Raw genomic sequence first — 13,882 nt, forward strand, 5'->3', positions numbered from 1 at the left:
ACTTGTAGGAAGTGAGCTTATGCTGTAATAATAACTTCTGCCTTGGACCATTTAGAATTGAGTGATTTTTTCTGACTGAAGCACAAAGGATGACATTTTTTTATTCTGATATCACTTGGGAAATTATACTCATGCACTGATTTAATTGACCACTGGTACTTTTTACTTGTTCATAAGTTTAACATTATGGAGTCTTAAAATTGTAATTTCCGGGTAACATTTGTAAAAGTGCCTTTCTTTTTTGATTATGCAAGAGATTTTTAAAGCATTATTCCTTTTTTATTTGTAAATTTTTGGCTTGGTATTCATTTTGTTTTCTCATTACAAAAATATGGCAGCCTATTGTAAAACATTTGAAAGTCTGGAAAAGTAATTTTTAAAAACTGTACTCTTTGCCACTTGTTAGATACAACTATTATGAACACTGAGCATGCTCTGCTTACTTCTGCTGGTTCCTAGAGTTTCAAAAGAAACTGCAGCAGCAGTGAAGCTGATACTTTAAAATCCTGGAATCCAGAATTATAGAATCTGTAATTTATTTAAAAAGACAAACGAGACTAGCTAATATTTATTGCTAATCATGTGCCAGATCCTCTACCAAGCGTTTTGCATGGGTTGTCTCATATAATAGTAACTATATGTAATAATTTCTAAATGAAAGCATGAGAAGTATAGCTTTTAAAAATAGTATAATCTTACATATTATATAAGGAGAAAGAGAAAGCAGAAAATTAGCATACAAAATAACAAGTTAATACTCCTGGTTTTTTCTCTTGATTTCTGACTTTAGAGAGTATGTATCATCCATGATCTAGCCTCATTCATTCAGACTCTACCTATTCAAGGCTCCCACTTTTCTATATAATTGTGTCATATGTAAGCAAACATACACAAATAGCCGTTTAAAACCAGACCACTTTCCTCTATGCTAGGCAGAGGGTTGAGCACCTGGAGCTACCTAATAACAACATAGATCCCAGTTTGGAATCATAGGATTTGGAAATTTTGTACACTTTATAAATTGTATTTTATATTTTTTATAATATTTTATCTAACCACATTATTTTAAGGATTTTTCTAAAACTGTATAACAGAGAAAGGTGAAGTGATTTGCCCAGGCCCATGCTGTGCATTGGCTCACACAGCAGTAGATGGCCCTACTTAATGGAACATCCTGTACTGTATGAATAGAATGCCTGAGAGGAGCTGAACTTAATGGTTTTTAGCCAGTGTTGACATCAGATAGTCACTTTGGGGTTTATTCTTGGTAAGCACTAATGACCTGTAGACTTCTGTATGACTAATCTGATAGGCACAGGAACTAGCAGCAGCAACAAAAACCCTGTTAATAACGGAAGGTGAACTACTAACACATATTAAACGTATGCTCTATTGTGTTTCTCAGCAGCATTTAATTCAGTTCTTCCTTTCTTTTTGAAGAAGTTACATGTAACTTTAATATGTTTAATGTTATACTATGTTTAAACTGTATCACGAACCTGTCACATTAATATGCTGAAAAATTATGGAGAGAGAAAATGAGAATAAAAAGTTTCCTTATATAGCCTGTACATTTAAAGAAACCTAACACATTTTAGACTTTTTTTTAATTAATTTGAAGGGAAGAAAATAGTAAAACTTATGTACATGAGTTGAGTGTGTCCCTTTTTTTCTGATGGTAAAACTAATGGGTGGGTTACAAAAGGATCTAGTGATAAAGCCAAAGCTGAAAGTAAAATTTTCCTCGTCTGTAGTATTCCTTAACAAAAACAGTATAATTAATGAAAGTAGCTAAAGACAGTTTTTATCTGCCTTATGTCAAACTTTCATAGCTAGTACAGCCTGGAAATCACGCAGTTTAAGTCTACCTTTCCTGCTGCAGTAACCATGTAGCTGTCACTGGACAAAAGGTCAGGATGAAATGAAAGGTAGGTAAAATAATAATTTCAGATGAAGAACAGCTTAACCTTCATAATAGTATTTGGGAGTTCTGAATTCCTAACTAAACAATATTATCAATATTATCAATCAGAATATTAACTAACCTCAAGGAATAATACTATTCCTTCTTGAATCTGTAGTTGCAAAACCCAAGGAAATGCATATTCTATTTGTATTATGTAGACAGCTCTTTTATAAAACATACATATATACAGACATACCTCAGAGATACTGCAGGTTTGGTTCCAGACCACTGCAATAAGTGAATATCACAATTATGTGAATCACACAAATTTTTTGGTCCCAGTGCATATGAAAGTTATGTTTAAAGTATGCTTTAGTCTGTTAAGTGTGCAATATTACCATTATGTCTTTTTAAAAATGTAATTGTATTTAAAAAATACTTTATTGCTAAAAAATGCTAACCATCATCTGAGCCTTCAGCAATTCACAGTAGTAACATCAGAGATCACTGATCACAGATCACTATAATAAATATAATAACAATGGAAAAGTTTGCAAAATGGTGAGAATTACCAAAATGTGACACAGAGGCACAAAGTGAGCAAATGCTGGTAGAAAAATGGCACCAATAGACTTGCTTGACACAGGGTTGCCACAAACCTTCAATTTGTAGAAAAAATAAAATTTTAAGAAATCTGCAATGTCTGAGAAGTATAAAAATGCAAAGTGCAATAAAAATTTGTTATTCTCATATGATACATATGTGTGATATGTGCATATGTATACATTTAAATCTTATCATTTTCATCCTATTATGTGCTATAATGTGAAACTTCAAATTCAGTAGAGGAAGTCTTCTAAACAACAGAAATAGATACAGGAACCCAATTTTTAGCTTGCTATAAACAAAATGAAAGAGACTGTTAATGTAATTTCAAGTAAATACTCTCAACTATGCTAAACAAGACATTTTATCTTGTACAGAAAATAAAATAATCTAATTTTCCATTGACTTCCCATCTGCTATGAAAGTATAATAATGTGTTTTTTAAATGAGTTAGTGTCTAGCAGCCACAAGGTCTTTCAGAAGAGGGCCATTCCTTTTGTGATCTTGAGTAATGTACTGGCCCAAGCTTCTCGTTCCTCTTCAGAAAAAAAAAAAAAAAGCAAAAGGTAGGGGATGGGGGAGATGGCAGTTAGACTTACCTCACAGCCTTGCTGTGAGGATTAAGGAAGAGCATGCATGAAAGCAAATTCATGTTCAGAGTTTGGCACTTACCAGAACATCAGTGAATGTTTGCTAAAAAGATGCTTGGTAACCTTTCTAGAGGATAGTTTCACTATATATGCCCAAAGCTTTAAGCTTAAACCCAGAAATAATTATATTTCTGTGAACTTATCGCAAGGAAATTGTCAGAGATATGCCAAAGATTTGTGTATACTGCACCATGTCTGTAAAAGTGATCTTCGCTGGTGTTTTTAAGAGGATAAAATGTTGGATTATAGGGTGGAGGAGAACCTAAATACCCTAATGAGATAAGTGGGTCTGTGTACATGTATGTGTATTTAATGATGCGGGAAAAGCTTAGGTTACACTAACCAAGAGAAGATGACAAAACTGTGTGTCATATGATTTCATTTACGTGAAAAAATAATTTTTTTTTTGGTATTTGTACATCTTAGTCTGTTCCAGTCACCATAACAAAGCACCGCAGGCTGGGCAGCTTAAACAACAGAGATTTATTTCTCCCAATTCCGGGGGTGGGGAATTGCAAGGTCAAGGTGCCAGCAAGGTCGACTTCATTCTGAGGTCTCTCCTCTTAGCTTGTAGGCCCCCCATCTTGCTGTGTGCTCACTTGACCCCCTCTTTGTGCTCGTGGGGGAGAGAGAACAAGAGAGCAAGCTTCTTATAGGGACACTAATACTATCAGATCAGGACTCCACCCCCAAGACCTCATTTAACCTTAATATCTTCCTGAGAGGCCCCATCTCCAAGTACAGCCACACAGAACTTGAGGGGGCAGGGCCTGACATTCAGTCCTTGACAGTGTAATACCTTACAACAAATTGGAAACAACATATGGATGGGTTACAAGTGATTTTTATTTTCTTCTTTTTACTTCTCTATATTTTAAATTTTTTTTTCCTAAAATAACATGTATTCAAAATATTCAAAAAACATATAGACATAGGAAGTGACTGGTAGATCAGTGGTTGCTTTGGGCCGGGGGTGGAAAGTGGGGCATGATAGCTGAAGGGCACCGGGTTTCCTTTTTGTGGTGATGAAAACTGATTGTGGTGAGAGTTGCACAGCTCTGGGAATATACTAAAAACTAATGAATAGGACACTTTAAATGGGTGAATACAATGGTGTGTGAATTATATCTCAATAAAATTGCTATAAAAATATGTCTGAAGGGGGTTTTGGAAATCTGTTTATTAGCACTTACAGTCACTGTGTCCAGCATATTCTCCCCCACTGCATATTATGTTGTCTGGGCTTTTGACTCCTAGTCAGTTTTTCTCAGTGAAGATCTATTATGCAGCAAGCATTTATTGCTATCAACAGGAATCTGTCTGCTTGGAAGAGGAAGATACATGCATGTAAATAGCTAAAGAGCAGTAAAACGAGCTTTATACTCGAATGTTGAATGGAATTATATATGCTACAAGATTATTAAGGTCAAAGAAGGCTTCTGTGACGATGATAGGTGGGAACCTAGATGCTGAAAGATGGTTAAGATTTGGAAAGACCAAAATGGGTAGTTAACATTCCAGGAGTGGGAGGCCGTGATCACAGTAATAAAGAATGAGCAGATAGTAAGAAGTAGAAACTAACTCGCCTTCTTGTACTGTGTTGAAGATTAGTAAGAGACAATGTTGATAGTATCCATTGATACATGGGCAGCTATCACAAAGAGGAGATTTTGTCAGTGAACCTTTAACTGCAGATACTTAATTGAATTAGTCAGGGTTCTCCAGAGAAACAGAACCAATAGAAAATAGAGAACAAGAGAGAGAGATTATAAGTAATTGATTCACATAGTTATGGAAGCTGGCAAGTGCAAAATCTGCAGAACCAACATCCCAGTTTGAGTCAAAAGGCCAGCAGGCAGCTGAGAACCAGGAAAAAGTGATATCCCAGTTCATCAGGCAGAAAAACCTCATGTCCTAGTTTGAAGGCCATAAGGCAGGAGAGTTCTTACTCAGGAAAAGGTCGGCTTTTGTTCTATTTAGGCCTTCAACTGGTTGGATGAGACCCACACACATTATGAAGAGAAATCTGTTTTACTCAATGTAATGATTAAATGTTAATCTTATCCAAAACACCGCCACAGAAACAACTAAAATAACGATTGACTATATATCTGGGCACCTCATGGCCTAGTTAAGTTGACACATATAACCATTACTGTATTAAAATTCTTCATCAGTCTGTGATCAAATGTGTAGATTAAGAAGGTGAATTTTGCAGCAATATTCAGAAGAAAAAGTAGATGTTCATTAAAAAAAAAAAAGTCTGACCTAAGAGGTCAGGCCTTGGAATACAGTCATCTACATGTAAAGTGTGAGACAGTAGAAAGAAAGTTGTGGCAATGGGAGGAAATAGGGTGAAAGTGCATAGCTTGGTGAGATTTTACAGAGATATTCTCCCTTGTAGCCACAATCAAGATACAATATTTCCAGCACCCCAGAAAGGCCCCTCGTATTCCCCTGCCCAGCCAACATTCGCTGCAGGAGTGTGACTACTGTTCTGATTTCTGTCACCATAGATTAGTTTTTCCATTTCTGAATGTTATTTAAATGCAGTCGTACAGTATGTTCTCTTTGTGTCTGGCTTCTGTTGTTCACTATTATGTCTGTGAAATTCATCCAACACTTAACATTTGTAAATAGAATCTTACTGAACATATTTGCCTGCATCTTTTTTTTTTCCACCTTAGCAAGAGAGTATGAATACCCTTTGAAGTCAGCACTTATAGGTGTCTCATTCTTTTAATAGAGCCATGTCATTCCATAATACTATAGATGTTCCATAATTTATTAAGCATTTTCTCTCTCAGTCAATACATAGGTAATTTCCAGTATTTCATACACGTGAAACTGATGAGTTGAGGGGCTATGTTTTTAGTGTTAACAGATAATACCAAATTACCTTTCTCAAAAGTTGTACACATTTATATTCCCACCAGCATATGACACTGTCCAGTTTACCACATTTTCATCTAAGAGCTGTACATTTTTATTTCACTAATAAATTTGTTTTTAGAAAAAGTAATACATGCAAATGGTGAAAAAAATATAAAAGAATATAATGGTGAAAAGTAAGTCCCCCTTTCACCCTGTTTCCCAGTGGTCCAGTTCCTCTCCCCAAAAACAACCTCTTCTTTGTGTCCAGGATATTTTATGCATATACAAGCACATATATGTAAACATTTTTATTTTACATAGATGATAGTTCTAGACTTTGCTTTCTCCACTTAACAGTATATCTTGGAGATTATACCATAACAATATAATCTAAAGCTATCTTGTTTTAACCACTAAATAGTGTCACATAGTATGGACACAGCATAATTTAATGAGTTCCTTATTGATAGATATCAGATCATATTCAATCTCTTATGGTTATTATTACAAATGATGCCACAGGGAATATCCTTAAAGGATGAATTCCTGAAAACTGAATTACTAAAAATAATATATGTGCATTTTTTAAATAAGCATTATTGAAATATAGCGTACATACAGAAAAATGTACATAAGTACACAGGTCTGTAAATTTTCACTAAGTAAATAAATGCACACATGAAAATATACTCAGATCAAGAAGAACATGATACCAGCAACCAGAAGCTTCCTCATGCCCTGCTTTTTTGTTACTAACCCAGTTTACCTACAGGTAACTGCTAATTTAATTTCCAGAACCTTAGGTTAATTCTGCCTGGTTTTGAACCTTGCATTTTTTGTTTTAACAAATGTCCCTTCATAGGAATCATATCAGTTTACACTTCTGCTTACAGTGTAGGAGAATGAACATTTCCTATCACCTTCACCAACCCAGTGGATTATTACGCTTTTTGAGTTTTGCCAATTACAAAGTGAAAAGTGTTTTCTTGTTTTGCATTTTTCTTATACTGAGCATAGTTCAGCGTCTTTCCATGTGTTCAAGAGCCATCCGTATTTTTTCTTTCTATGAACGGCCCTTGTCCTTTTTCATTTTCTTACTGATTTATAAATGCACCATAGCATATATTAGGGAAATTATTCCTTTGTGATATACATTATAAATATTCTTCATAGCTTGCCATTTATCTTTGACTTTATTGTTTTTCCTACAGACATTTTATGGGGTTCTTTTTGCCTTTTTGTTAGGTATAAAATTGATTTTTTCCCCTGACTAGTGAGGCTGAGTATCTTTCTTCATGGTTTTTTGATTATTGGTACTTTATCTTCTGGATATTATTTCTTGATACCCTTTGGTTTTATTAGATTATCTTCTAACTCATATCTAGAAGCTCTTTGTGTATTAGCAATAGTATCACTTTGTATGTTTTTTTTAAAAGTTCACAGCCCCCGGTCATTTGGTTTGTTTTTTTTTTAATTTTGTGATATCTTTTTTAATTCTGTAACACCACGATAGCTCTACTGAGGTATAATTTACATACCATACCATTCGCCCATTTGAAATACACAATTCAGTGGCTTTTACCATATTCACAGAATCAATTGTAGAACATTTTCATCACCGTAGGAGAAACCCTGTGCCCTTTAGCTACCACCCTCAATCCCCCATCCCCAGCCCTAGGCAGCCACTACTTTCTATATCCATAGATTTGTCTATCCTGGATATTTCATGTAAATGGGTTCATATAATATGTGATCTGACTTCTTTCACTGAGATAATGTTTTCAAGGTCCTTCTGTGCTGTAGCATGCATCAGTACTTTATTTCTTTTAATTGTCAAATATCCCATTATATAAATAATACCACATTTTGTTTATCCATCATTTGATGGACATTTGGATGGTTTCCTTTTGGCTATTATGAATAATACTGCTGTGAACATTCATGTACAAGTTTTTGTGTGGACATATATTTTAATTCCTGTTGATATATACCTAGGAATGAAACTGTTGGATTAAATGGGAACTCTTTGTTCATCTTTTCAAGGAATTGCCAGAGTTTTCCAAAGTAGCTCGACCATTTTACATTCCCACCAGAAATGTATGAGAGATCCAATTTCTCTACATCGTCACTAAAATTTGTTTTTATCTGACTTTTTGATTATACCCATCCTAATGGATGTGAAGTGATATCTCACTGGGGGTTTGTTTTGCTTTTTTTAACATCTTTACCATTTTTTGTGTGTGGTAACATAAAATTTACTATCTTAGCCATTTTTAAGTGTACAGTTTAGTAGTGTTAAGTGTTTCACATTGTTGTGAAACAGATCTCCAGAACTTTTTCACCTTGCAAATCTGAAACTCTGTACCCATTTAACAACTGCCCCTCTTCCCTTACCCTCAACCTCTGGTAACCACCATTCTGTTTTGTTTCTCTGAATTTGACAACTTTCGATACAGTATTTGTCTTTTTATGTTTGATTTAATTAGCATAATGCCCTCAAAGTTCATTCATGTTATAGCATGTGACAGAATTTCTTTCCTTTTTAAAGTGGGATAGTATTCATTTCCACTCTGAGTTCATACCACATTTTGTTTAGCCACTCTTCTGCCAGTGGGCGTTCATTTGGGTTACTTCCATCTCTTGGATAGTGTGAACGGTCTGCATTTCATTGTGGTTTCGGTTTGTATATCCCTTATCACTAATGATGCTGAGCATCTTTTTATGAGCTTTTGATATTTCTGTATAATCTTTGGAGAAATGCCTATTCAGATCCTTTGCCCATCCTTTCATTGATTTCTCTTTTTATTATTGAAGTGCAAGAGTTCTTTATATTAGCCGTGTCTTTGCCAAATGTAATTTTTATTTTATACATCAAAGTCTAACTTTATTTTCCTCCAACTAGCCAATTATCCAGTACCGTTTACTGAATAATTCATCCTTTCCCTCCCTAACAAGTGTTTATTAAGTAAATATATTGGGCTAGGCCCTGAGAAAGTAAGAATAAAATTATACAGAGCTTGCATCCTGGTACAGAGACAGACTTGTGAGTAAATAATTTGCTATTCAGCATGATAACGTTTTAATGAAGGTTTATGAAAATCACTTTGGGACAAGTGAAGTATTAATGACTGCCTAGAGTTGAGGGAAGAGGAACAAAGGAGAGGGAGAAGTAAGGTCATGGAGTGTTTGAGAATAAAAGAGGCACTGTGCTGGGGTAAATAAACTTAAATTGAAAATTGTTTTACAAGTATAAAACATTTCACTGTTTCCTCAAGTTGTATTTAATGTAAGTATTATAGTAAATGAACAAGTATCTTCTTTTGTGATGAAATGTCACATTCATTTCTTGATGCCTTTGTACTCTATATACCCTGCCTAAGTATACTATTTCTATTAGAATGACTGTCATTTCACATTTGTAGAATATAAATAAACATAAGGAACCATTTTCCTATGGATATATTTGAACTAGCCAGTAATCACAATTATTATTGATATAATTCATGCTTACTGAGAAGTCAGTCCTAAGTATTGTCAGCTGTCTTCTTTTAATTTATAACATATAGAATATTTAATAGCACATATTTAATAGTCTGCCTTCTTACAAAGGAATTAGTTCACATGAGATGGTAGTAGTGTAGTTATATTTCAAAACTTGTGTTAGTTATAGAATGTTCAGATATTCAAGCTTTTTCTTTTTGGGTGATTATAGAAAAAGGTATCATAATTTTTGTATATTTGTTGTAGGCCCATGAATTATTTTATAGGTGTGTTCTCTGTACAAGTTATCAGGGCTGCCCAAACTCTTTGACCCAGGAACTTTGACTAGATAAATGGAAATAGTCTAGTCTGAGATATGAAATGCTAAATACTCTATTTGGGTTCATTTGTATACATTTTAATTGGTTTGCATTTGGCACTTCTCTGTCAGATCCTGAGTCATCCTGGGAATTTAGCTAACCAATTATAAAGTAGAACCTACTACCAACAGTAGGTATGATATAACCATGATTAATTATCTCACCTATGTATTTCACAAAATGGCACCATCTTGACTGCTTAATAAAGGCTTTAGATGTGTTGGCATAAAGTGAACAACAGAAATTTAATTTCCTCAGATCTAAAGAAATTAAATTGGTTTCTACTTATGATCATGAATCAGTCGGGCATAATAGATTTTAGGGGAAAAATTAGAGCTTACTTTAAATGTAAGTTTACATTCTAACAGTAATAATAGTTTTTTTTTTTAATTTTTCCACAGTTCTTAGTGGTTTCTGTTCTAATGACTGCCCTCGTAAGATAACAGTAAGTAACCTTAATTCTCAGTTGTAAATATTTCTGCGAAAATTCTCTGCATGGTAAATAGATGCACACAAAATAGTTGTTATAGGTTAAATCAAATTGTTGTTACTTTTAGAAGTGATTAAAGTATCCTTCAGTGCTCAAGTAAAGTTTACTGGGAATAAAGTACCTTTACTAAAAAATTTCTTACCTAAGGTTCACTTCCTTTATGAAGACTTTCTGATTTTTTTTGGAAAATTGACCACACCTCCCATTATTTCTGGGCATATCACTGCCATTTTGGCATGTATAATGCTTGATCACACTCTGTTTGTATTTAATGCCTCTCCACACTAGACTGCAATCCCTTGAGGCCAAGAACCGTGCTGTCTTTGTATACCTGGTTCATAGCACGGGGCCAGGCATGTAGTAGACAATTAATGAATTTTGGGGGGTAAAATCTTAATACTGACTTGCTGTCTAATGGAATATTTCCATGAAATAACAAAATGTGAAAATAATTAGGCTTAGTTTTTGAAATTTCCAGTTCATGTAAATTGTAATAAGAATATTACATTATATTTAAAAGCATGAGTGCATGCACGTGTGTTGCTATATCCCTGTTTGGGTCCTCATAATAACCCTTGTTTCATAAGGAATTATATACCTTATTTAAAGGTGAGGAAACTTAAGGCTCATAGAAATAAGTTATCCAAAATCATAGAGCCATTAATTAATAAAACTAAAACACAGAACTAGATGTTCTGATTAGAGTTTCATATTTTTAATAACCCTTTAAAGCACTACCTCATTATCAATGTTTTATGTATGATTGGGAAACTTCCCATATTTAAGACATGTGGAAGCAGACCCTGACCCAGAGATTTGCATGGAAAGGTTTAATCTAGACTCTTCTTGAGAGCAACATCTCTGGAGTAGTTAGGAAAGCAGGACTGGCTGAAGGAGAAGTTGGTGTATGAGCTGTGGAGCTAGGATGGTTTTTCTAAGATGGTCCTGCATGAACCAGATATTGCATGCAGGCAGTCTCTAGGAAGGGGTTATAATTTGTACAAGCCAGCTCCCTTTGGTTAAGAAAATTTCTAGGTAAGAATTTCTAGGTAAGAACTCAGCTATGAGCTGTTAGCAGCCAACACTTGGAGCAGCTCAGGGAATACTGCCTCAGTCCTGAAGGGAAGGTCTGGACACTGTGTCACGACATCCACTGTGAATGATATGAGTACCTGGTCAAACCTATCTGCTTCCATATCATTATAAAAATGTAGGTGTACAGTGGGGGAGGCTCTGAGGAGGGGAAGTGCAGAGGGTATGTGGGAAATCTGTACTTCCCACCTAATTTTTACTGTGAATCAAAAACTATAAAAATAAAGTCTATTTTTTTAATTGAATGCAAGTCTGATTAATTGGGGGCTAAAGATGGACTTGTTTATTCAGGTATTGTCTAACCAATTTGTGAACTATTCAGACCCTTTGTTCCTCTTCTTTTCTTATTGACCATATCCCCACTGTATGGCTCTTTCATTACATGGTCAATCAAAGAACTTTAAAAAGTTGAAATTGAGCCCATTTTTTTTACCCACAAATTTTAGCAGAAATTTTGATAGGAAAGGCTGTTTGATTAGGGCAGGTTATACTTCTAAGGTCACTAATGCTCCTCATCCTAAACTAACACCCACTTCTATTGTATGGAGAACAGAACCATTTAGAAAGCGACATAAGTAAAGTCCAGCGTGCAGAGCTGTTCTTAGAATGACTACTCTAACAACCCAGCACCTTTGGGCTTTTCTGCGAGTGCCTCCCATTCATCCATTTATTCATCCTCTGCCTCCCATTCATTCATTACTTTCTTTGAAGTTCAGATCCTTCTTCTGTTCTTTTCTCTCCTCCTTTTCCTTCTGGTAGTCCCACAACACATGTTACACCTTGATAATTTTCCCAGAGTTCTTGGATACTCTGTTCCGTCTTTTCATCAGTTTCCCTCTTTGGAGTTCAGTTTTGGAGGTTTCTGTTGTTTTATCTTCAAGTTCACTGATCCTTTCCTTGGCTGTGTCTAATCTACTGATGAGCTCATCAGAGGCATTCTTTATTTCTGTTGCAGTATCTTTTATTTCTACCACTTCCTTTTGATTTTTCTTAGAGTTTCCATCTCTCTGCCTAAATTAACAATCTTTTCTCGCACGCTGTCTCCTTTTTTCCATTAGAGCCTTTATCTTGTTAATCATAATGATTTTAAATTTCTGGTCTGATAATTCCAGCATCCATGCCATATCTGAATTTGGTTCTGATGCTTGCTTTGTCTATTCAAACTGTGTTTTCTGCCTGCTAGCATGCCTTGAAATTTTTTGTTGAGAGCCAGACATGATGTATTGGATGAAAGAAACTGGTAGATAAGCCTTTATTATGAGGTTTTATGTTTATCTGGCTGGGAAATAGACTGTGTTACTGTTTGCAGTAGCTGTGCTGTCAAAGGCAAAATTTTCCTCTAGTGTCTTTTTTGTCTCCTCTGTTGTCTTTATGTCACCCTACAGACACCCTCTTAAATGGGTCTGAAGTTTGCAGTTCTGTTAACTGTAATCTCATTATTAAACAGGAGCCCAATTGATGTGGTTGTGAAGTATAGCACTACAGTAGGAGAAGCATCCTATAACTCTGTGATTAAGTCTCAGTCTTAGTGAGCCTGTATCCCTGGGCTGCGACTTGCACAGGTGCTTCTGAGCTTCCCCTCCCCTGCAGGTTAAACAGGAAAGCTAGAGGAGGCTGAAGTTAGTTATTTCCTTTCCCCCAGGTTAGGCTTTAGTAAAACCCAAATTACTTGAGCTCTGGTAAAATAGTTTTCCTTAAGGGCAAGCTATCGTTAAGGAGAACAGAGAGCTCTGGGCATATTTTTAAATGTTTTCTTGCCCTTCTCTGTGCTAGAAGCATGAGGGGTTTTTCCCCCAAACTTCCCCTTGAGAATTTGATGAACTCCTGGAGGTAAAAGTTACAAAAGTGTGGGGTTCCTCTAAGACTGCCTCCCTGTCTCCCCCAGAGTTTTGAACTCTCAAACTGTTTTAACTGATTCTCCAGCAATTTCTCAATCACAGTTTAAGTGTTCCTACCAGTACTGGCTCCAATTTCAGTCTTCTGCTTCTAGAATTCTGCTCCCAGTAAGCTGTGATTCTCTGTGTCTGCCTCTCTCAGTTTTCAGGGTAACAGTTTGCCCTGTGACCTCAGTTCTCTGATGCATCTAAATAGAGTTGATTTTCAGTTTCTTCAGCTTTTTTTGCTATGAGTACAGGAATAACAACTTCCAAGCTTTTTACATGTCAGACCAGAAACCAGAAGCTCTCCTTGAATTTTTATCAGTATTGCTTCATTTTGTTTGTTTATTTCTTATAGCTTTATTGCAGTATAATTGACATGCAATAAAACTGTACACATTTGATATATTTGATTTGATGTTATGACATATATAATATATATGTATATATGCAATATATCTTTTTATGGATACACAGAGATGATCGATAACTAATATCAAAATAACGAGTATATCACATCCAACAGT

The 13,882-nt window shown here is 35.2% G+C and overlaps 1 protein-coding gene across 1 annotated transcript in view; it reads left to right on the plus strand.

The window, feature by feature from the left end:
- Positions 1-13,882, plus strand: part of ITFG1 (integrin alpha FG-GAP repeat containing 1) — a 206,856-nt gene that overhangs the window by 146,772 nt on the left and 46,202 nt on the right. Inside the window, exon 13 of the mRNA XM_010982627.3 lies at positions 10,298-10,341. Coding sequence (XP_010980929.3) covers positions 10,298-10,341 — 44 coding nt within the window. The remainder of the gene's footprint in view (positions 1-10,297; positions 10,342-13,882) is intronic.

Source organism: Camelus dromedarius, chromosome 9 (genome assembly GCF_036321535.1).
Source record: "Camelus dromedarius isolate mCamDro1 chromosome 9, mCamDro1.pat, whole genome shotgun sequence".
NCBI classification, from domain to species: Eukaryota; Metazoa; Chordata; class Mammalia; order Artiodactyla; family Camelidae; genus Camelus; species Camelus dromedarius.